The 25847-nt window shown below is 38.5% G+C and overlaps 1 protein-coding gene across 2 annotated transcripts in view; it reads left to right on the top strand.

Annotated features, from left to right (window-relative positions):
- Positions 1-25847, top strand: part of LOC121519620 (dipeptidyl aminopeptidase-like protein 6) — a 117518-nt gene that overhangs the window by 37982 nt on the left and 53689 nt on the right. The window contains exon 1 of one of the 2 annotated variants that reach the window (XM_041802400.1): positions 21153-21248. The exons of the other annotated variant lie outside the window; for it this stretch is intronic. Coding sequence (XP_041658334.1) covers positions 21192-21248 — 57 coding nt within the window. The 5' untranslated portion in view covers positions 21153-21191. Of the gene's footprint in view, positions 1-21152; positions 21249-25847 lie in introns of those variants that run through there. 2 annotated transcript variants of the gene reach the window in all.

Here is a 25847-nt window from a genome sequence, read left to right as displayed (position 1 = left end):
AGCTTCTAATTTGCTCTTAATCACTCCCCTCTGTACCCCAGCCTCTTCATTCTACAGCATAATAAAGCAGCACTGATTTATTAATCATCCTGTCCTTGAACATAATTCATTATCATTTCCATTCAGCCCCCTGAATCACATTTGCACACCTGTGACTTTGGCGTATTGTATGATTTTTCGCTCACCGGTCTGAATAAACAACAAACATTAGTGCTGATTCTTTTGTTTATTGCCCTTGTGGCTGCGCTCTTTCCACCACAAATCTCCATAACAACTTGCCAAAACGCAGTGTTAACTCTAAACTTTGTTCTTCTCTTCCTTTTATGAGCCTCTGGTAAGTCAGTGATGAGAACACATAAAGTTCACGAGGCTCATAAGTCTGTTTTATGAGATCTGTATCAGCAGATGGGTTAATGCTCTGTTAATTCACGCTGACTCACTCTGCTCCTCTCTCTCTCTACAAACGCCAGATGCACATGTGCTGCACTTAATGAGACACTTTATTGTCTGTTTGTTGACATTGTTTTCTCACTCTTGTTGTGGTGTTTGTTGAATCCACTCAGCAGAGAAGTATTTCTGTTAGCTTATGTCGACTTTGACCCCAGTTACACAACAGGGGCCTTTGGCTGCTTTTTTTTTTAATCTTCAAAAGAAACTGATGGAATATATTTATGACACAGCCTCTTTTGAAGTTACTGACATTTTTCATATCTTAGTTGATGTTGACTTATCCTTCAGCATCAAATTTATCTCAGATATCCAGTAAGAAAACAAATGGCCCAGTATGGCAGTTTTGTTCATCACTGGGGATGTGACTGTACCTTACAACTCAAACAGAAGTTGATACAGATGTTAGAGTTAAGGTAATGGTGAGGATACCAGAAGTTAAAAACCTGATTACATAAAGTCTAATAAAGCTGAGCAAACAGTCTGCAAACAGGAAAAAGCTTGTCCTACATGAAAACATTAAAATGTAGCCAGCGTAGCTTGCGTAGCTCGGTTAGCTGCATAAGCTCGGTAGATAATGGAGCTATGTGGCTAACGTAACTAAAGCTAAGATCATGAAGCAGCTTTGTAAGCATGTATCAACGTTAATTACATAGCTAGGTTAGCTTTAACTATGTTTACAAAAACTCATGCTGCTAAAGCTAACTTTGCTACATTGGCTCTTGTAGTTAAAGGTGCAGTGTGTAAAACTGAATATCAACATCTAGAAGTGGGTTCTAGACTGCAGTTCTCTGCTGGAAACTGTGGCAACCAGTTGAATTTAATGTGTATCTGTAATGTGAATACAAAACAATACAATTACTTTATTTATCCTTTTTTTCCTTTTTTCCTCAATTTTACCATGGAAACATGTAAAAATCCAAGATGGCGGCATCCATGGAGGGGACCCTCCCTATGTATGAATTAAAGGTTTATTCTGAGTTGTTTTTTCAAAATAGCTACTTTTGAATTTAGGTGACTAAACACTAATTTAGATAGACTGTCTTAGAAATGTTTTGCTTTATTTTAACAAGTTTGTTCACCTAAATGCTACTAGGCTAAATATTAAACACTGCACCTTTAAGTTCATAGGTAGCATGGCTATGTTAGCTTTAACTAAAGCTAACGAAGCTAAAGTAAGTCATTCATGTAAGTATTTCTAAAACAGAATTTTACATTATTTAACCCTGGATTAGACCTCTGGCCTTAGACCTCTGTTTTATTTATTACATTTTGAATAGTCTGTAATGTTTGCAACATGGTTAGACATGGTCAGACTTTGTTTATGAATAAGATGTGTTAAAAAAAAATCTTAAACAGGGGCACAGGTGGCAGAATGGATAAGGCGCACTCCCCATGCACACGGGCGGCCCGGGCTCGAATCCGGCCCGAGGCCCCCCCCCCCCAGCAACAACCTCAAAATTAAGAGGATTATCCTTATTTACTTTCTTGTCTATAAAATGCTCTTTTAATACTTTTTTGTCACCAAAAAAAGTCTGTGTGGCCTTTGTACCAGTGTTATATGTTAAAAGAGTGTCAGAAAATAGAACTTTCTCCTACAAGCACCTACGTTCTGTTTAATGCTGAAATTTAATGCTTAAATATCCTGCACTATCAGCAGCTGTGAGTCTGTACTTCACAACTATCATCAAAGGGAGAGACCCTGTCTGTGTAATTGAATCTACCATATAGTGGTATGTTTTGGGAAAGTCTTTTAAGATTGAGGTCTTTCTAAATTTTTTTTTTTCCTTTTTTTTTTTTTTGGTGTGTGTGGTAGGTTAATGATAGTCACTTTTGATCCTTTTTGTATACGCCAAAACATGTTAGGGGACATTTTTGGACTGCTGTTTACAAAGTAAATGCAGGGTTTGTGTAATAAAGATGGTGCAGAATATAATTCAAGCATTTAAATGAGGGTTATATTTTTAGAACAGGCTAAGTGTCTAATTTTCAGTGATACTGTAGCCATCTTTATCCATGACTCATGTCCTGTATTGGCACTCTGCAGATCTAGTCTTTTTTCTCTGTTTGATCTCTTTCAGGCCTGTCTCACCCCAGTGAGCTCTTGTGTTTGTGTATCCCTTTTTCTATTTTCTAAGCATCATTTTGGTGTGTACATCATACGTCTAAGTAAGTATTCTCTCTCTTTTCCTCTTTGCTTCTTCCCGTGGGGATAGAAGCACAGCTGCAGGTAATATATGTCATCAGTGGCTCCCTGCTGAGAGCACACCTGTGGATGATGCTCCTCAGAGGTTTATATAAGTGGAGGCTTAGCAGCAGCATCATAGCTTTTATCCTGTATGTACTTTCATCCCTGCTGGCCTACATTTACTAATTGAAAACTTTTCAGAATCTTTTTTTTTCAGTATTTATTAGAAGTTTGTATATTTTTCCTGTCACAGTTATGCCTTTACTTTTCAGACATCCTCCTTTATCTATCATTGTTGGTCTAGCATCATTGGCATGTTATTGTATTTACAGGAAGCCTAACTGAACACTCAGAACAAATGCAGGGTTCAGGGTTTACCGACTGAGATACTACAGAGGACAAACCGGGACTGAATTTGGAGTTTCCACTGTTAGCAGCCTTGATGCTGTTATCCTGTTTCCCTCACAGTTATTTTCCCCTCTGGTGCTGTTTCCCCATGCTAGAGTTCCATTTTGGTCCTGGAGGCTGTCACTTTTGTCAACAATAATCTGTATGGATTTTATTTCTGTTTGAGTTTGAAATCATGCAGCCTGCTGGGTTGCTGCTCTGTGATGTGTGGTGCAGTCAAGATAACTTTCAGACTCTTGCCTGTGTCAAAAGATGAGAGCAGATAGTGGAGAGTTGGTGGGATGCTGATGTTTAGGGCCCACGGGGGGTACCACATGGGAAATAGTCCCTTATATGTCCCTATAGCAGTGCTATGCTCAGAGCTCCTGGGTGAAAAGCTCTATTTGTTAAGTATGACAACTTCTGTACACAAATCAGTTTGTCATATGTTTTTGATGATTTTGTCCTGTGCATGTAAAAAAGTATCTATTAAAAAAAGAGGAATTTATTCTGTTCTTTGAACAGTCAAATTAATCCCTTACCATGAATCTTTACCATATAAAAACATGAATAAAGGCTGTTTCTGCCACATGCCCTTAATCACTTTGGTGGACACCATCAGCAGGTTAAGCATCAAAAATACTTTATATTTGATAACCAATTCTGTTTCATATGGTCTTCTCAGCCTTTTTATTCCAGAAAGTGGCAGCAGTAGAAGTTCTTTTGTCTGGTAGCTAAACACTACCAGCTTTAAGAGAATAGGACTTGGTCCTCATGCTCCAAAGGGCCTCAAGTTAAAGTCATTAAAGGTGTGCATGAAGTATGAGGTATACATCTAAAAAATGTAAATAGGGGGCCAACAGTGAATAAGATGGATCAAAATAGGTTTAGATCATTCAAAAAATTAACCTGACACACCAGATAGACTTCTTCATACAGTATGTCCATTGCATGGGATATATTCATCTGGGAAACCTCACATACAAAGCATTTGAGAAGGGTGGGAGTTTTCGAAACAATTCTTAGAGGGTGATTGGATGAACATTCTGCCTGTCACTTACAGGGACTGCATGGCGCAGGGATTAGCTCTGTTGCCCCACAACAAGAAGGTTACTGGTTCACTTCCCAGTCAGGGCCTTTCTGTATGGAGTTTGCATGTTCTCCCAGTGCATGTGTGGGTTCTCTCCAGGTACTCCAGCTTCTTCCCACCACCACATGGTCATTAGGTTGGTTGATCACTCTAAAGTGGCCATAAGTATGAATGTGAGTATGCCTGGTTGTCTGTCTCTATTTGCCAGCCCTGCGATTGACTGGCGACCAGTCCAGCCCCCCCCCCAACGGTTTTACTTTAGCTCGGCAGACTGGCACTTTCAGAGGTTACAAACAGTGGAGCTTGTTGTTGGATAAAACTGCTTAGGCTGGTCGGTAGAAGCATAAAAACATCTCTGCTAAGTAAAGCTTTCTGTGTGGCTGTTTGCTCTTGTTTAAAAAAAAGAAATGTGCCCTAGTTCTGATAAAACTGCTGCTATACTATAGCTACATCTGAGCTCAGCGCTACACTGGTGGCAGCCAAACCCGCCCATAGCTACTCTCATAGCTCTCATCAAATGATGCTGATTGGTCAGACTAGTTATCACCTGAAATAACTTCAGCAGTTGGTAAACAGAATGTGGCTAACACTATCAGTGCTAGCAGTGCAGGTTAATGTCCACATTAAAGTAGAATGGAGGCACTGCAGGATCATGCTTCAAGTTGTAGATGTTTTGACAAGTGACTTTGTGCTCTGTGATTCAGGATTTGTTGATCTGTGTTTATAACTGTTAAATTTCATGTCTGTAACTCTGTTAACTGTGCTGCTGCCTGTCTCCTGAGATTATTGATCTCAATCAATTAAAATAAATAGATAAATAACATTCCTGCACTCAGTATCACCGCTCCTTGTACCTTCACCGCTTTGTTTATATTTGAGCTTAACCTGGCACAGACTAAAAACAGCTATCACAATTTTCTACATTTTTTCCAGGTTTTCCTCAAATAAGTGCCTAACCATATGAGGGCCCAACATAAAATAGTTAAGTAAAAAGTTTCACAGCATTTTTGGGTTGAGAGGCTCAACTTAATATTTCGTGTTGACATAACTTTTTATAAGTTGAGCCCCCAGAAAATGTTGGCTCAACTTAAATCTATTTGTTCACTCGGTATATACCTTACATCATTTAAAAAACTTAATGTAATGTGTTGTACTAGCTAGTACAGTTATCAAAAGTGCACCCAGTACTTCATAATTTGTTCACTCAACATGAAGCAAGTTGAATTTCTTCTAGTGCTCCCTGTTCCTGTCAGATGCTATAAATGCTTTAAGTTCCCTATAGTGTAAGCCTGGCATTAACTGTCGATTTCATCTGATTCAGACACAAATTTCAAGTCGTCGGATCATGCATCATTTGTCGTGCAGTGTAGAGGGGGATACTATGGGCAACCATGACCCAACGACCGCTGCTCACGACAGGTCAGATGGATTTCTGGCACAGTAGATATTTTAGTCGTACTCCCAAGTGGAGAGCAGAGCAGAATCCTAAACTTTGAGGCATTTTTTTCATTTAACTGTCAGACAATGTCCTAAATCACCATGAAAACAGCAGGTATGACCTTCTAATGCTCCCTGTTATGAAGGTAAATATGCCCTCCTGCAGACCTCAAGTTGACAGGGATGGTGATGTGTGAAACAGAGAGATAGCGAGAAAGACAGAGGATGTGACTTCTTATGATCTCAACTTCAGTGAGTGAGACTTTTTCTCAGTAAACCCCACAGATTTCTGTCACAGTCGGTCCTAACTTCACTTGTACAGTGTGAGCTTTCGTGTTGTGCATGGCCATTGGACTGTGTAGTGAGCACATAAGTCGTGCACGATATCTGGCATCGTAAGCGATTCAGTTGCAGCATGAGCTGACTTTCCAGCACGACTGTTAGAGTCATGGAAATCGCACAGTGTATGCCCCGCTCTACAGGAGTTAAAGAGCAGCATGACAGTGAGGCAGCAGCCATTAAGCACTGCTACAGTGGCAGCTAGTGGTGGACAGCTATGGTACAGTTTATTCCATGCACATGAGGTGGGGTCAGTAATGAAACTTGTTCTCCTTAAAGAGGCTACGATGCAGCAGCAGAGCATATTGTTTATGATAAAACTCTAAAAAGTATTGATTTGATGCTTTTGAACTTTAACTATGAAAATACAACATATAATGAAAAAGAAAATCCCCCACAGGCTGAGAGTCTCTGAGTTTTGTGAACTATCTCCTCCTCTAGTGATAACCAGAAAGTTTACGAGCAGGGCAGCGCTCCCAGAAAAAGCGCTGAGTATTGATAGGGGTTGTGAAGTGAAGTTCACAGGCGAGGGAATGATTCATAGCTAATGTCAGTTTTTATAACGTGTCTTTCAGTGTGTATGTGTGTCCAAACAACACCAGACAAAACAATGCTAGATTAATTGTGTCCCTTTAAAGTCCCTCTTGCTAGCAGACCGATAATGAGTCTGATTAAAGGCTTGTAGACTTTTTAATTACCCTTCGGAAAAATCCAGACAGAGAAAAAAGTCGAAAACTTCTCGGCCTTTCATCACGTAGCGACATGCGTAGGTGTTGTTTTCTTTGGGCCTAATATCTGACCTTTAAGTAGAGTAATGATCCCTGATGAGCCGTGCAGTATGGCCACCGCAGGCTTTATGTATCCTTTAACCTGTGATTTAAAGTCCTGGATGACCAGGCCAGCGTGGACATGCAAATAGTAATATTTACCCTGAGAGAGGCAGGTGTGTGGCCAGTTGGTGAGATAATGGAGTCACGGCGGGGGTGGAGGGCGAAGGTATCGTGACTGATGATTGAGCTGGCCGGCCTGACAGCTGGCAGAGAGGCTGAATGGAAACAGTTTGTTTCTCAATTTGAAGCCGCCATCAACTGATAGGATCTTAGCACTGAGAATCTGCTGCTAAATTCCGATTAATTTTCTTTGTATTTGTCTTTATTATTGATTTAATTTTCATCATCCAGTCTATGTTTTCATCATTTAAATTATGCCAAAGTACTTTTGTGCTGGAAAATTTAATGAAGAGCAACTGGTGTATTTGTTGGCACTGCAACAAATAACTGATACTTTTGTTAAGGAAGTTAGTTCAGAAAATATCTAATTTTACACAAAAACAAAGTTTTTTATATACTTTGGCAAGGAGGGATGTAGTTTTCTGTGGCTGTTCCTTCTTCCATGACTGGATTGCAAAAATGAAATATTATTACTTTAAAGAATATTGCTCTGATTTATAGCACCTTTCATGGGACCCAAGGATGCTTTAAGACGGAAGACAACACAACACAAAGACTAATGCTAGCTGACAAGGGAACAAGTTATGAGTGTTTAGGGGGCAGATGTAGAGGAGATGGCTGCGGTGAACCAATGATGTGTCTCAAGGAAAATCCTGGATGTCTGAAGGGAGGGTGAAGGCTCTGTCTGCTTAGGTAAAGAGTAGGGCTGGGTATTTCCCATAGCCGCACAATACAATGCATATCACGATACAGAGGCAATGATACTAAGGTATTGTAATACATGTTGATTTGTGATAATAATCACGTCTTGCAGTGAAGTCACTGCAGCAGCTTGTCTTTATTGTACAGGATAACAGAAGAGGTGCAGATTAAAGGTTCTTACACTTTAAAACATTTATTTTCAGATCCACAGAGATCCAAGAAAATAAAGTAGTTTATTTATAATCATTAAACTACTACTAAAATGCAAAAACAGTAATATTGAACTTTTTAAAGATGAATTGGCCCTCTTTGTTGTCTCTTTTGCTGTTGTTTTTCATACTTTTCACATAATATTATGGTTTCACTTTTCTATAACCCCACTTGCATTAACAATAATGACTTTTTGCTTTACTTCTGCATAAAACAGCACCAGTGTTGCTTTCATCAACCAACAAGTGAGGATTAAACCAGTGTTAATTTCGTCGACTTAAACTATGACTAAAAATGTTTGTCGACAGCCTTTTTTTCCATGACTTAAAATAGACTAAAACTAACAAAAATAGATCGTAATGACTAAAATGGACAAAATCTAAGTTTATTTTTCGTCAAGATGACTAAAACTAGAGTAAAATGTAATGTAGTTTTTGTTGGACATTCATAATCAGTTTTATTGCTCCACTGTGTGGAAATCTGTCAAAAACAATGCACCTGTAGCTATTCTGCCTCTCAGCTATAGAAAGCAGGGACCCCAGAGTTGGCAGAGTCAATAGAACACACTACTGTGATTTGGTACCAGATTTATGCAACAAAATAAATGCTTTTACTGAAAGTAAAGGCTGAAATATGAGGACTTTGTATAGACTAAAACTAGACTAGAATGTTTTGAGTTTTTGTCGACCAAAACTAGACTAAAACTAAAAAGGATAGAATTACTAAAATGTGACTAAAACTAAAGGACATTTCATCTAAAGACTAAAACTAAGACTAAAATTAAAAATGTCTGTCAAAATTAACACTGGATTGAACAGTGTTACTCACAATACTTGAGCAGTTGTCTGAAGTTAGTTCAGTTAGTGTTGTTAAGCTCGTGTCTTTACAAATAAAGTGCTGCTATTGATCTCGTGATTAGAGGCTGAAGGAAACTTTGAGTTTGCAGTGTCTTTCGATGCTGGTTGGGATGACACAGTTAGGATGTTGTGTGTTGATAAAGACTGGTGTTGCTGCAGTGTTTTACCTTCTTACAACTGTATGACAACTGTCCAACTACTGACTTTCTGGTGTTTGAAGAAACCTGAAATAATTAAGTATCTGCTGGCAGTAGATAAATACTTTGATCAATATTACTGGTGTAAGTACCAGCTTGTTTTGATATAGGTAGTGAGGAGACATGCACTGCATCATGCAGTTTTTCAACTGCTGCCATCTGCTGGCATTTTTGTTAACTGCACCATGGGGTATGTATATTTTAACCCTTTATGGGGCAGTCATTAAAATACTTGGAAATTCAATAATGTAAGCCCAAAAGTACTTTTGGTTGACATCGCACTTCTTTTTTACTTTTGTCACATAAAATTTATTTTTGCAGTGCTTAACAAATTTATTAGACCACCTGTCATATTTGTCTCAAAGACCATCCAGCATCATGAAGTGCTTTAATGTGGACTCTTTCATTTTCAGTGAGCTCTCCACGTTTTACCGTTTTGAACAGGAATGAGGGATTTCAAACAGAATTTACCCAAATTTGAGCCTGTTCACTGGGTTTCTCTGAGAAGTCAGAAATGAATCTAACATAACATTCAACCTCTAAAACTATTTTTTCTGTTCAGGAATGCAAGTAAATAACTATAATTTGACAAACTGATCAAGAAATATTAATGTGCTTTACTATTTTTCTTTTTTGGGAATCAGTAAATTTGAAAATTCATGGATAACAACAATAATTATATTTTAGCATTAAAAATATCATTTGGGTTAAAGAGCTTCTACATATTGGTGTATTAACCATTGCAGAAACATAAAACATGATTTTGGTAATTACCAATGCTGTTAATTTAGGGCAGCTGTGGCATAAACCTTACTTTGGTTAGGGTTAGGGTGACCCAAACTTGAGGGATTTTATGTGAGATGGAGGATCTTCTACTTGATGCAGAACTGAACTGTGAGCCAGTGAAATGTCTTTAATTTAAAGTCAATTTATTTTAAATGATTCCAACCAAAAATAGCACATTACCTTTCCATGGGTCCCTTCACAATAAAAGCCCCCCCCCATGCTTAGCTTGGCTGTTAATGTGAAGTGGCAGCTGTGAGATTTTCTTTGAATAAAGAGCAATTTGATATTCCTGATTGGTGTACTGTATGATAAATATGAGAAGGACATATTTTAAACAGCACTCCAGAACATGTTGAACTCAGAGGTGGATCTAATAATATTGTTTCCTGCTATATAATGACACATTACCAACAAGTCTTATATGTGTACACAGGGTTTCATTGGTGTGTGGATTATATTATTATTTTTATCACGATAGTCAGTAGAGACCCCTCTCAGAGATGCACTGGTATAAAATCATACTTGATGATGATGTGCTGTGTGGTACTGCAGAGTGTCTGGCTCTGTGTGGCTTCCTGCTCTGCTGTTTGGTTTGTGCAGAGAGAGCACTGATAATGATCGGTTTTCAAACAAAACTGCTCCAGCTTTTGTTAGCTGTCCTCTTCGCTCTCTTGCTCTCTTTGCTCTCAGTCTTGACTGGCAGGCTGAATGCCAATGTTGTGGACAGACCTGGTCCGGAGACTTTTATATTCAATAACCACAATTTTGTCCTGTTACTTGAGTTTAAAAAAGAAATTGCATTTAATAACAGCATGCTCCTGGCAGCCTTTAAGTGAATGTCTGCTTTAAAAAGAGCCATAAGTGGTGTTTTTTAAGTAATTAAAAAGCCCTAAAGAGGAAAAAAAAACAATAAAAGAGGGACTGGCATTTTTTTTATGACAAAAGGATGTCAGGCAAACAGTGATCACTTGGGGGAGCTAGCATGCAGTTGAAGACTTCCCCACAGTTTATTGACACTTAAATGAATGACTGAGGGGAAAAAAACACACTCCAAGTCTGCACACTCATTGCTTCGTGCAAAGTGCTTCTTCAAGGCCTATAGCAGGCAGGATTTATTTGACAGGAGTTGCCCCGGGATGCCGTCTCAGGCAGCAAATAACACCCCTGAATGATGAAACAGAATATAAATCAAACAATGTCAATTAGCTGATAAGAACAAGCTGTAAAGAGGAGCTCAGGCTATAAAAACAAAGGCTGTGCTGGCACATTCAGACCCCACGTGGGTGTGTTTGCTTTCTCTTTAACAATTAAGCCTGATTGTGTGTGTTTCATTACAGCCAACAACCTACATGCTTCATGTTGTGATGATCAATTTTTGTGCCCCTCGCTGTGTTTAGAGTGATTCTCTTGTTTATTAAAGCCTGGCTGGTCTCTGAAGGTCCCCACTGTTTTCGCTTTTGTTTTAATGCAGTTCTCATCAGGAATGCCATCCTGTTGCCTTTCACCTCCATTAAGGTTTTCTTTACATTTTATGTGGCTAGTTGCACTTTCTGGTAGATAGAACTTCAACAGAACAACAGTGGAAACACAGAGGAGAGAGTCATGCATTTAAGGCCTAAATCTTACATTTTAAAATTCATTAAATTCACTATTTCCCCCCCTATTCATTATGCTATCAGTGCAAAACAGACCCCATAACCTGCCTAGCAGATGCTTTGTCTTCTGAACTCGATGATTTGAATGCATTTTGATGAGCAGTAAACGGCCTCATGTGTCAGAGGAGCTGTCCACAGCAGAGGTGCTGAAATCAGTCTTGGCAGTGAGCTGGTCATGCAGCTCCCCCAGGCTCCATGTGTGGAGCTGTGCAGAGACACTGAGCCAAGTGCTGTGTTCCACTTTAAAGTCTGCTCATTATCCCAGCTAAATTGATGTTTTTCATCCTCAACATGAGGAAACTATTTCTTCATCCAGCTACTTCTCTTTTCAGACATTTATTTTTGTCCTTGTCTTTCTGTCTAATATACTTCAACATCTGTCTTTTCTTCTCTTGTTTTTTTACCCTGTCTTGATGTTGCAATGGTCAGAAATAAACAGTCTTAAGTCCAGACTTCGACTCACCAGAGTTGCCTTTATCTTTCATGAAATGTGTTTCCAGTTATCTTGCGCTTTACAATTTGTGTTATCATTGATTTCCCATAATCTCAGTGATGGCTATCTAAGGGCCTGTACTTTTGAATTCTTGCCTAGCAAAACATGCATTTAATTATTAATTATTATTATTAATTATTATTGATAATAATAATAATAATAATAATAATAATAATAATTATTATTATTATTATTATTATTATAACAAACCAAAGTAGTAAACTACAAAAGCACTCAGAGAGTGCAGACCTCCACCATCAGCCCTATCTCCCAATAGTGAAGAATCCTTGAAAAACATTCCTGGATCCAGATGGTGATCCGGATCACTCCCAAAATCTATTTTGCCGATTACTCTCTTCCCGGTGGGGTGGAAACACAGTGAGGCAAAGCATTGGCTTCACTATGTGTGGACTGTCATGGTCTCACCGGACGACATGGCCATGGTCTCACCGGACAACTGAAAGTCATGGCAGAGGGTGAATATTCCTCTATTCCTCCCAGCATTGTGAGTATTCTTGCTACAATTCACTGTCTTTCTCTCTGTTATGCTCCGACTCGTCTTCTCGACTGGGCGTGCGTCTTTGAAACGCTATAAACTCCAAAATTTTGAATAGAAACACACCCAAAATGCTGCTGGGATTGAAATTACTCATGTCTGCCATCTCCTGGTGTGAAGTGCTAACAGCGCAGACCTCCGCCATTAGCCCTATCTCCTAATTGTTAATAATCCTTTAAAAAATTCCTGCACCAGACAGTGATCTGGATCACTCTTAAATTCGAATCAGTTCTTCCTTAAGCCATTTCCTGAAAATTTCATGAAAATCTGTCCATGACTTTTTGAGTTATGTTGCAAACAAATGACCAAACAAACAAACAAACAAACGAACAAACCCACCCGATCACATAACCTCCTTGGTGGAGGTAAAAATACAAAGTGACAGATAATTGAATAATAAATTATGCCAATAAACACATAAACTTCTATTTACATTTAACCTTTATATTACAAGGACTATTCCCTTTAAGATTAAAAAAATGTGAAAAATAACCACCTACTACAGTCAGAGCAAACATAATTGGTCAAATCTGTGTCTTTTTCTCTGGATGGTGCATAAAAAACCCAGAAAGCAGAAATATATCCAGAGCAGCAGTTTCAGCAGCAAGCAGAAGATACTTGAGGCATGACTTTTGTGCATGAGTACAAAAAATATGAGCAAGCAAAAGCACAGAGAGAATCTAAACCCAATAAAGCAGGATTTTTAATACAAGAGCAGGTTTATAGGGTTTTTATCTATTTGAGCCCAGAATCAATAAGTCATGCTCTGAAAAGATTAAAATACCCTCTTGAGTTTGCTAAAAATAATGAATTAATAAAAAAATCTCTTTTACAAAGGAGTGCCAGCCAACACTAGAACACAGGAAGTTTCAAACATTTAACAAACAACAGACTATGAAAACAGAGGTCACATCAAGTAGAAAACATGTGCATATACTGTCAAATGTTCCCCAATTCTGGTTTTAAAATCTCCCAAACTAACACAGCACCCAGGTTAGATCTAAACACATTTATCAACAAAACCCTGGCATGCCAACACCTGCGGTTATATGAAGACCAGCTAATTAAGGTGAGTTTTAAAGAGGATGCTGAGTTTGCCTGCCTGAGATCTTTAGACAGGGACTTCAGCTGTGTGCTCTGAACAGCAAAGCCACCTTTTGTGCCCTGTCTCGTTTTAGGACCTCTCAGTAGTAGCAACCTGTTGGAAGACCTCAGGTAATGGTCAGGCTCAAAGACAGTTAGCGACTCACAGATATAGAGTGGGGCCTAAATGAAGAAACATGATCTTTAAATAAATTCTTAAACTCACTTGTAGCCCCTCGAGCTTGTACTGAACTATAAAATTGCATCTTCCTCCGATGCCCTGAGCTCATGAAACACCCGCCAACAAACTCTAAAGACTGAAGTTTTCTCTTTTGCAGAGTTCAGGACCTTGATTTCAGGATACTTTATTTCCAGGTGTAACTGTTTTGATATATTTCTGTTTTTGATTGATTATATCTGTTTTTATCTTACTTTTAAATGTGCTTTAATCTTGATGGAAATAGAAATGAGGGGAACCTTATTGTCCTTTCAGGAATAAATACAGGTTTGAAATGAACTGAAATGATAAAAGAACAGGTGTTACATGGTCATTAACCTTTGCTGTGCATTAAAAGCCCGGCAACAGCATTTTGAATTGATTGCAGCCTTTGGATTTTATTGTTTCTAGTACTGAAATAATGACAACAGTCAAGTCTGGAACAATACATGTATGACTTTCCAAATCTGCAGTAGAAAGGTAGGACCTTAATTTTAGTGAACTTTCTGCAGGACTGCTTTAGTTTGGTCACCCATATATCAGAATAAAATATCGAGTCAAAAAATGATGAAGAGCTCTTTGCAAACATTACCAGACAGAGAACCCGAACTAGGGCAAAGATTATTTCTGCAGTCAGTACCAGAGGAAGTAATATTAAAAACTTCATATTTCAGTCATTGAGCTGCAGAAACTTTTCAGATATCCAGTTTTTAATTTCTGTAGACAGGATATGATATGAGAAAAATCAGTGGGGCAATGATGAGGATGAGTGCTATCTGTGTAACAAGAAAGTCTAGGCTGTGCCTACGCAGGATTTGGCCCAGGGGCTAAATTTAAACAGTGAATATAAGGAGAATAAAAATAGATCCCTGGGGTTGCCACAAGGAAGAAGAGCACAGGAGCAACATTGAAAAAAGGTGGTCAAAAATTAACCGTATGAAACAAGAAGTTATGGACTTATTAAACGATGGCGTCTAGAGCTAATCCCAGCCATCATTGGGTGAGGTACAGGGTGCACCTTTGACAGGTCGCTATTCAATCATTGGGCAGACATACAAAGACAGATTAAGTACACACCATGCTCACACAGTTTAGCTAACAATCAACCTAATTGTGCAAACAAGCACGCTTTTGGACTGTGCAACGAAGTACCCAGAGAGACCTCCAGGTACTTCTTGGCTCATGGGGATTTGAACCAGGAACCTTCTTGCTGTGAGGCAACAGGCTAACCACTGCACAACTGTGCAAACCTATGCTTTGAGAATGTAATTAAAGAATTGCCCAGAAACATTACGCGTTTCCATCTAAAGCTTAGATTTTCGGTGTGCAGAAAAATATGAGGACCTTCCAAGAGTTCATTCATAAAGGATTAAAGCACAAAGCTCACTTTGTACTTCACACTTAATGAAGAGCACAGACAGTAAGAACAAGAAGCACTTTCTCCTGCAGTCTGAAGAAAGGAAGTCCCAGAAAATATAATTTTTCTTCTTTTTAATGTATGAGTCTCCAATGATTCTCCTCTGCTTCACTAATCTAATTACAGGGGGCACATTATGTCCTTCTCTTCAGTAACCAAATAATAATGAACACAAGAGAGGTACATTTCAAGGAAACATAGTATGACTCCCACTCTTTCTGTATTTTTGCTCATGTATTTGAGTATCTACATTAATCTACAGTAACAATAGTTTTCTATAAGTCTCTTTGTGTTCAGTCCTTTGAAACTGCACCTGTAGTTTTAAGTTTCATTTTTTTCTGCTGAGGTGTGTCAAGCTCTGACCTGGTTTACCTCCAAAACTGGCTCTATCATGAGCTTAATACAAGTGAGTCATGAGTTACAAAAACACCTTTAAACAGCTGTTTAAAATTATATACTTAATGCTGCAGCGCTAGGCGAACCGAGTAGATCCGCTGCAGCCTATAGATTGTGTTAAAACCCCAGACAAGCTGACAGAGATGGTCCAAGACAGTCCTGCTGCAGCCCGTTCATATATCTCAGAACAAAAATACAAGCTAAAATCTTAATAAAATCAGATTAACCTTCCATTTACAGCTAGAGTAGGATAAGGGTTAGAATACAAAAAGTTAAAAGTAAAAAAAAAAAAAAACCCTGACCTTCAGAATCTAAAACCGCAATGTTTAATAAAGCCAACTAACAAGTCTGCGTACAGGAAAAAGCTCATCCTCCGTGAAAAACATACCAACGCAGACAGCGGAGCTTTAATAACTCCTTTAGATGTTATTTGCTAAAGCTACCTTAGCTACAGATATCATAGCTACATAGAAAATGTAGCTTAAGTAGCTAAAGCTAAGCTCAGTTATGTAAGCTACAAGGTACATTATCTACATAGCTATGCTAGCTTTAGCTATGTATGACAAAGCTCATGGTGCTAAAGGTAACTTAGCTACAGATAAGCTAATGTAGCCTAAGTAGCTAAAGCTAAGCTCAGCTATGTAAGCAACATAGGTACATTATCTATATAGCTATGCTAGCTTTAGCTATGTATGACAAGCTCAAGTTGCTAAAGCTAACTTACCTACATTGCCTTATGTAGTAACAATAATTATGTAGCTACAGAGCTATAATAGCTTAAGCTAAAGTTAATGAGGCTAAAGCAAGTCATCGTTCTTGTAACTGCTTCTAAAATGGATCTATTTCAATCCGGATTAGACCTCTAAACATTTTCTCTGTTTCATTTATGAAATTGTTCTTGGTCGGTCATGTTTGTAATGTGGATATTTCACGGCTGATATTTCAAGACTTTGTTCATGAATAAAGTTAAATATGAAAACTGTCGAATTATGATGGTGACGGTATCTTAGATTAACTGACTGTGAGCGTGGCCATCAGACATGTATGGCTGTGCAAAGTAGGCACAGTTGTTTTATGTTGCTGTTGTACCAAAATTCAAACTTTGTGTGTATGTTTTACCTCTTTGCTTTACTTCATGTTAAACTCTGAGACAAACAGGTGATGTTCTTTAGTGTCTAAGCAAACATGCTGATGACTGGATTCTGACCTGGCTGTTGTCTGTCCCATATCACTCTGCCATGCTAATGGTGGCACTGGTTATATCATGTGTGCACTAAATGTAATGATGCATTTAAATCGGTGATGACCGAGTTGTAAAAATCTGTTGCATGGCAGAAATAATACTGGTGATGGTATTGATTCTGGTCTGCTGCCCACCATGACTACCAAACCACAAAGTATAGAATTAGTCAATAGTCTTTTGTTTGTAGTATGCCTATGTCTTAAAAAACACAAAAATCTGACAGTCTGTTTAGAATCTGTGATCACATGACATCACAATGAGTCATTATAATAATACCTGCTCCTTATCTGGTATCTCCACCCACAGATCTCCACTAGGCATACACGATAAGACCACCTCTTCTGATGCTTGATTCATATCATAATTAGAAAGGCTCAGATGTTGTATTTAGTGACTGTGCTAAAGGTGAAAAAGGAGTACAATACATCACTTTTAAAGTTTAATTTGCTGGAGAAATGAAAGCAAATATTATTGAAGTATCATTTACTCAAATAACCATGCTATTTAATTTTTTGATAAAGAGACAGTGCTACTCTGAGGTTTAGAGTTTGCCCTGCCTATTTCTCCTAATTTATAGATCCACTAATTCCAGAGAGAAACCTCATCCTGACAATAATTACCCCTTAAGATGATAATAAATGTACCACTTGTAATTACTCTGAAGATATAATTGCACCAAGAGACTCCTTCTCTCAAGGCAATGCCAAAAGTATCTTCCTCTGCCAGTGACTCACATCACTGACTTTCTTTCTTTCTTCTTCCTATCGGAGATTGTTCGGTTCCTTTCCCTCAGACAGATGACTGGTTCAAAAGGCCAGGAGCTCTGCGGAGACTGTGCACGGCATCTGAAGAAACCTGCTCTGTGCGTGTGTGCGTAGCACAAATAGGCGTGCAAGCCGTGCTAACAAGAGTGTGGCTGGTGTGTGTGTACAGAGATGTGACACACGGTGAGAGAGTTACAGCACAAACTGTGTTTTGTTAGGAACTATTTCTGCTCTGTGTGGGAGGACGGCAGCTCTGCTTCTCAAGAGCCAGGCCAGCAGCAACCCTGCTTTGTTTTATTGGCAGACAATACAACAGCATTGGCATTGACACAGTGGAATGAATATGATTTTTATGGCTATAGACACTGTATGCAAATTTCTCTCCAGCTCCCTAAGCTGAAATGCACAGAACTCTGTCAGTCATAAATACAGTCTCTAACATAAAAAAGATAAGACTTAAAAACCTCCCCTGTTGAGGGCTGCGCTGATATCTGCAAGTATTTCATTCTTCTCGCATTGATTCCGGTTTCCATTTCCTGTGTAATGGACTTGCCAGTAATGAGTGCCTACAGTGATCTGATTCAAACTGACAGGTCTCCATATTATCAGCTGCTATGAGCTTAGGAAGCTGAGGGCTAAAGCAACTAAATATAGGTCCAGGTGGAAAGAAAAACCCCTGAATACCCCTTTATTTCATGGCAGGGCAACAAAACAAAACAAAACAGGAATGTAAGAAAATATAGATCTGCAGTTTCATATTTTAACGCTGTGAGGCTGGACAAGATTTTGCACTTCTTGCTACTGTGTTTTGGTTGAAAGAACTAGGACTGTCAAAATTTGCAGTGTTTTTTAATGTATGATACTTTTTAACACAAGTTTTATTGCTTGATAATGTTGAAAGTACCCTTTTTTCGAAAAAACATGAACGTTATTGGTCATATTTTAACCCAAAACTAATGAGAACAAAAGAGAAAGTGCATTATAATCGTACGTGCACATTTTCAGTGCTTCAGGAATTTGCCTGCAGTTTAAAATAACAGGAAACAAGAATTAACCCAATACTCAATGCCCAGGACTTCCATGTTTATTGGTATCAGCTTTTTTTTTTTTTTACCAAAGCTGTTGAACTAATATCATTTCTAATCAAGATTAATCTCAGAATTTCTATATTTAATCAAATTAATCTTCTTTTTTGTTTCACTTTGAAATCCCATTAAGATTTTTTTTTTTATGGGGCACAGACGGACTAGTGGTTCAGTTGCACCCCATATATGTGGGTGGCCCAGGTTCAAGTCCAGCCTTTGGCTCCTTTCCTGTAAGTCTCTCCCCATTCTCTCATCCCTGTTTCTGGTTTTATCCACTGTCCACAGCTATCAATAAAAGACATGAAAATCCAAAGAAAAAGAAAAAAAAAACAAAAACAACTTTTTTGGGTTTCATTTTGGATTTCTGTACTATCTCAAACTAAGTGTATTTAACTGCCTATCTGATTTCCTGCTCACTTTTGATTTAAAAAAAGAAAAGAATTTTGGGGAGACCAATGATTATGACATGAACTTAACCAAAGCAAAAGGAACTTGTAATGGATTGAAAGGAAACAATACAGTAAAAAGTAAAATATTTGATAACAGATGTACAGATGACATCTGAGTCGAATCCTTTTTGAATGGATGCCATTCAAAATTCAAAATTTGCTATTTTGATCTTTTAAAAAAGCTTTCCTTAGCTTTCCTACACTTAAACAGGCTTTTATGTAACTATTCCACTTGTTTTTGATTTAGCATGTAAATAAAAAATTACTTTTAAACTACATTGTAAAACTGAACAAGTTGAGAATACTATTTTTTTTGTTCGAATTGATTATGACAAAGTTTTTAAGTAGTGGAAATATTTTCGTAGTATGACCGAAGTTAAATATTTTATTTACATTGTAATACCTGATGAATTAATAGGACCAGGGCCACCCTGGACAAAGTGAGGCCTTAAGCAGACTCTGGCATGAGGCCCCCCTACAGAGAGGGAGAAGAAAAACCACTCGCAGCAGGGCCCCCCATGATGAGGCCCTACATGCTGTGCATGGTTTGCATATAGGGAGAGGTCGACATGACTATTAGAGGCAACTGATTATGTGCATTTTTTTTAAGTAATACTCACTGAAAACATGTATTTGTTTAGTAACAGGTACTTAGCCATTTTAAGTTACATCATCTCAATGTTCCTTGTATAAATTATATTGGGTTAACTTAACTTTTTTTAAGTTAATCTACACTGTGGAAACTTTCCTTCACTTCAACTTGTTGTTCTGAGTAGGATTTAAACAGAATTAAAAATACTTTTTTTGAAGCTTCATGTTCTTCTCCCACTACAATTTTCCCTTGTGTCTTTCAATACTTTAGTCTTGTACACTAATGTCACTGAAGGTAGGCCAACTTAAGTGACTACAAATGACATTAACTTGGGGAGCAGGTGGCCTGGTGGTTAAAGGCGCTCCCCATGTACGTGGGCGGCCCAGGGTTTGAATCCGGCCTGAGGCCCTTTACCGCATGTCCCACCCCCAGTCTTGACCCTGTTTCTGACTCTATCCACTGTCCTCCTCTATCTAATAAAGGCACAAAAAGCCTGAAAATAATTCTTAAAAAACAAATGACACTAACTAAAAGGTGCACATCGAACCAGGAAGTCCTTTTCCATTATGTTCAGTATAACATCCATTATAAATTCTGTTTGCTCCCTTCAGGCCGGACATCTCTAACTGAGTCAGTAACTTCACTCATGGTGCAACAATGTCTAATAGTTCTCTACTAATAGTTATAACTGAGTTTTTTAATCTTCACTGAATTTCCTTTTCATTCATGGCAGACTAGGATGTGAACCAGGGACCCACTAATTGTAAAGAATCAGCAGTTTCTACTGCATTTGATATAAGGTCATCATTATGAGCCTGTATATTTCTGTTAGTGTCAATGTCATTTTAACATAATTATAGCATATATACAGTAATGTCATCATTACTAGCCTATATATTTCTATTAGTGTCAGTTTCATTTTAACGCCATTATGGCCTGTATATAATAATGTCACCATTACTAGCCTATATATTTCTTCTAGTGTCAATGTCATTATAAGGAATGTACCTTTGAATTACTTTGAGTTTATTAATTGTTGGAAACTGAAAGGCCTTGTATCAGTATAGATGGTAGAAGCAAAGTATTGAGTTATCACAGCATTAAAATAACTTCAGATTAAACTGAAAGTGAATTTGAAGTTGATATGATGAGTGTTTTAACAGTGTAGTCTGTATTTCTGACAGTTCTTGCGTAGTTTACTTGCCTATCCTCCAATTACATGATTTCTTCCACAATTTTTATTATTATTATTATTATTATTATTATTATTATTAAGCCCTATGCTCAATCCCCAAGTCATCTGAACCACAGTTGTGAATACGTTCTACTTAAATTTGTGTGCTTTTGAAATAAAAAAAAAACGGTCAGGAACAGCCTCCAGCCTGAAAGAAAACCTGAACCTCCCACACCGCAGCGGTCCACATTTTCCTACACATCAGCTGAACTGTTCGCTGTCTGCACCCACGGTCTCTACACTGTCTCAGCAAATCACTGGATCCCCTCAAACTACACCCCCCCCCCCTCTCTCTCTTTCTCTCTCTCTCTCTTTCTCTCTCTCTCGCTCTCTCGTCTTTCTCGCGCCTCATTATTCTACACCTGTCGGCAGCTGACGCCGGCGCGCGCTCCTCTCTTCTCTGCTGTGTTAACGGTCATGACTTCAGCCAAAGACGTGAACGGGCCGGCGAAAGCGGCTCCGCAGCCAGACCAGGTAGGCTGACATTTCGGAGTTGCTGTGCGCGTTTTAGTGCGTGTTTCCTTTTCGGTTATCTGCCATGAAATAGTCTGTCTCGACAGCGACTAAGACTTTAAAAGATACACGAAATACTCCACGTTTCTTTCAGTCATTTTCAGCATTTTTTAACTCTATTTCTGCTTCACTTTTTGTATCTTCGACCAAAAATGTCGTCGAACTGCTGCTGAATGTAAACACTAGCTTAGCACAACTTCAAAACTTGTGCCTAAATATTTAATGTACTCGTGTTGTAACCCCAGCCTGCAGGTGTAGCATCTATAACGTATGTTGGTGTCCTGCACGTGCAGTTTGACTTGGAAAAACACCTGCCTGTCCTCATGACACATGGTTCGCTTTCTTTTGTAGTTTGAGGGACTGTGCCTCATATTGTTTCTGAATCATGGATAAAAGTTTGTGCAGAGCATATAAAGGGAGATAGATTGGTGAGTGGGTGTTAATTGTTCTGCAGTGTTGTGTCATCTCATTGAGTTTAAATAGCGCTCAGTGTGAGGCCACGGGGAACACAGTGAAGTGATGTAATGGCTTTGTAGACACATGATCCACGTAATTTTTCTTTTACATAACTCAAATTCTGGCAGTGATATCATAATCTAGGCTGAAAGGTGCTTCACAGAAATAAACCTGTTTGCATGTATGCAGGGGACAACAATCTTGACAATCAGTCTGCTTGTGTAACAGTTGATTGTTGAATATTTGGCTCATACTGAGTGTTTTCAAAGGTAGAAATGCAAAATGACAAAAGGGGTGAAGGCCCTCCGCTTTGTGTAATTGTTGCACGGACAGGATGTAATTATGTTTGATAATTGTGAAAGTGGGAAATGTTCTCCTGCAGAAGAAATCTCTTCTTGTGCAGTTTTCCCAATGTGTTAATGCCCTGTATGTCTTGAATGCAGCCTGCACTTTTGAATATTTTAAGCCTAAAGTGTTTATTTTTCTTGTGTCCTATTCATACATTTAATGAAAGCAGAAGCATGGAGATGACCCCACTGCTGTGGATTCTTAACCACGCTGAGACCAAGAAAAAAAAGAGCATTAACTCTTTTGAAAGCTGGGGGAAATGGGATGTCAGGCTAAAGAAAGGAACACACAGAGAGTGAAAAACACATGTAGTCATCTGCAAATGTTTCAATGCATGAAAAAGAAGAATACATCTTTGTTCGCTCTGAGTAACTGGGCCTTGACTCCTTTTTGTTAGTATGCATGGTTAGCTCAAGCAACACCATTTCCTTCTAGACGTGGAGCTGGAAATATCCTTCCCATCGTTGACACCACTGCTTCAGCAGTGACCTTGCTTGTTGGCGTTATCAGTTTCATATGCGGTTTCCAGTCTACTCGTTAGTAATAAGGCAGACAGATATGAGTATCATAATACAGGAGGTTGCAAAAAAATGCTCATTGAAGATATGAACTTTAGCACCCTGAACTGCAAAATCTCTGCTGCTGACGGAGGAGGTTTTAATGCAGCTGGGTGGTGTTTTGCACTTGACTCTGTCTGCAACTTTTAACTGAATATAGAAGTGAATAAATTCAATCCATCTCCTCTTCTTCATTTTAAAATGCTTCTGTCTTCATGAGTGCAGTCTTTACAAGCTCAGGAAATGCATCTCTATCTTCCTTGTCTTGTCTCCAGCCCATCAGGATGTTGTTGAGCATTACAGCAAACTACATGCATTATTCTGATGAAAATACTTGGAATCACCTTAGGCTGCAAATTTGAGCACTCATGAATGCAATATTTACTGCTGTAGATAAATGAATTTTGTGCTCATTTGTAAGAGAAAAAATCAGTTTGATAATTCTTATCTACAGTGAAGTTAAAGCCTACGTCAGACCAAAGCCTTCCTTCGCAACAAGACCATTTTTTAAACATTGCTGGCGACAGTTGCAGCTGTCTGACTTAGCTGGCACAGATTGAACCAAGCCATTTGATGATGTTGCCTGTAATTTAGATTTGTCAAATTGCTGGTTTTTAAATGTTTCAAGTAGAGAATAAGAAATAGAGAAAGAAAATGTTGTTTTTGTACGCTCCAACAGCCACAAAATTTGTGCAAAGTAGACTATTATGTTAGATAAAATCATGCTGTGAATTTTGATCTTTTTTTGTAACTTTTTACACAGAAACTTCAGCCTGATAAACACTCTTATCTCCTCAGCTGTGCACATAAGCAGGATGCACAGGGCTATAATAGCTAGATTATGAGAAATTTAGGCTATTTTTGCTACATTTGTCCATTGAAACATATTATTCTCAGTAAATATCTTATAACAAGAATAAGCTGTTGTTTGACCATCTTTTATACTCCACTGCTGATTCAGAGAAGGTGTTTTAGTTTTGTGCAGAGGTAGGGATGTACAGATGCATCAGTTTGGCTACAGCACTCAGCATAAACAGGTGTGTTGACTTTTCAAGTTGATTTTAACTCCCAAAATTGAACTCCAGTTTGAGTGAAAAAGTCTTCAGCATTGGTGTTATTTGACAGTGTTGATCCATTCAGTGTTAATTTTACTTTATAGAGTGTCAATTGATCTAAGCAACACCCACAGCTATTTAAAATTGGGGCGCGGGGGGGCATGATGTGTTTAGACGTATTTATATATATTTTGATGAGATGAGAAGTTGCATGTTGTACTGTGATCACTATTGGGATTCCTTTGCTCATGTTTGTGGTGGATTATTGTTGTTTTTGATGTTTCTGTACCATGAGTGAAGTGATCCACAACATTGGTCCCCTCCCGTCTGCAGTAGAGAATGTATTAAAGGGTGCAGTACTGACTTTTAACTCTGCATGTGTTCTAGTTTTGAGTCTGTTCTTTGGCTCCATCCTGTCATGAGACACCTGACTTCGTCACAGGTATTCAACGTAAGATGGCAATTACTATAAGTATGAAAAGTGCATTGCTCTGTGTCAGTAATTAAAGTTATAAATACCTTATATTTACACCCAGATTCAAAGGAAAGTACACTTTAATGTGTGGAAAAATTACTGTGTGTCAAATATTTACATTATAAGAGATTTAATACAACACCTTACAAAATGTTATTTTAACTCTAAACCTCTAAACCTCTAAACCTGACATCAAGCATGCCTAACTGCTTATTCAAAGAAGAGATTTTTTTTAGGCAGAAAAAGTGACCTGCAGGACAAACTGATGTTTTCGTGGTGAAACATGAGAGAAAATATTTGGCATAGTGAGAGTCTTACACCAAAAGAATGAATGAAAAAGACACTGGTGTCAGCCATCAGCTAAGCTGTTGTTCTAAACATCAGTATCATCGCTATTTTTCACAATCTGCATCTCTAGGCAGACGTCATCACCTGTTGGACAGTGTCTGATTTTTTATGGTTAAGCATGTGAGAAAACCTCAGTTGAGAATGCCATCAGTTTCTCTGTAGTCACTGAAAAATATTATTTTGAATACGCTGCGGGTGTCATTTTCTGCCTCAGTTCAGGTATAAACGACAGGAACATTATTGTCTTAGTCAGACAGTTTCTGACTGCTGCAGTGCCAAAGCTCGTGTAAAGAAATCGTTCACTGAAGAGTTCATAAAAGGACTGCTTTTACATGCAGTCAGGTCTGGCTGCTAGACATTTGTAATTCCAAAGTTACTGGGAAGTTACTGGTTCATACAGTGACCCCACACCCTCAGAAAATCACCTGGCTACCTGCTCCTCCCACCAGCTTCTACAGGTGCGCCCACTGCTCAAACTCCTCAGACAGCAAACATTTCTGTCACAGGTAAAAAACAGCATTGAGTTGTTTTCTTTACAAAAACGACAAAAGTGGTGTGCATTGATGTCTACAGTCGCCATAGTTCACGTTATGCAGTTCTGTATGGAGTTTACTTCTTCAGTAGGGGTGCAGCTTGGTAGCGGCTACGTCGCATGTTTTGTTGCTCTGATTGGCCCGTAAAGATGTGACAGAACGTTCACCCAGTCACCCTCCGAGTTTTTTTTAAAACGCTCTGCCCTTTCCCAAACGCTGTGTATGAGTGGTTTTCCAGATGGATGTGTGCAACAAATCTATCTGGCATGCCAGGTTATGCTCAACTCTCATGAAGTCAAAACGTTAGTCCTCTGCTCGTGAATAAATTACAAAAAGTGACTTATGTGCTCCAGTTTCTTCTTTAGAAAAGATCTCTTTAGGGATACAAAACACCTTTTGTACATTACTAGAAAATATGTCGACCAGGTCTACAACCAGGTCAGTTAAGACGGTTCTCTCTTGACCATGGTATCAGCCTAAATGTTAATAAGCAGTGCATTTGCATCTCTATTTTAGTTCAGATCTTTCACTAGGTTGTTAAAGGGAGCTGAGGAGTTTCCTCACCTTCAAACAATCAGACCTGGTAATGAAAACCTGTAAAAAGCACTGGATGTATCTGAGAATAACAGGAGTTCACAGTCGCGGTATTTTTTTTTTTTTTTTTTTTTTGCCTCTGTTCCACTCTGCTCTATAATTTATTGCCATTCCCCACTGAGATGGTTTTATCAGCTAGCTCAACGGCCACAGTGTTTTCCAACTCTTATGGTCAATTTAATTTTCCCCCTAAT

Source organism: Cheilinus undulatus, linkage group 13, assembly GCF_018320785.1.
Source record: "Cheilinus undulatus linkage group 13, ASM1832078v1, whole genome shotgun sequence".
In the NCBI taxonomy this organism is placed as follows: domain Eukaryota; kingdom Metazoa; phylum Chordata; class Actinopteri; order Labriformes; family Labridae; genus Cheilinus; species Cheilinus undulatus.
This window is presented reverse-complemented; position numbering and strand designations above follow the sequence as displayed.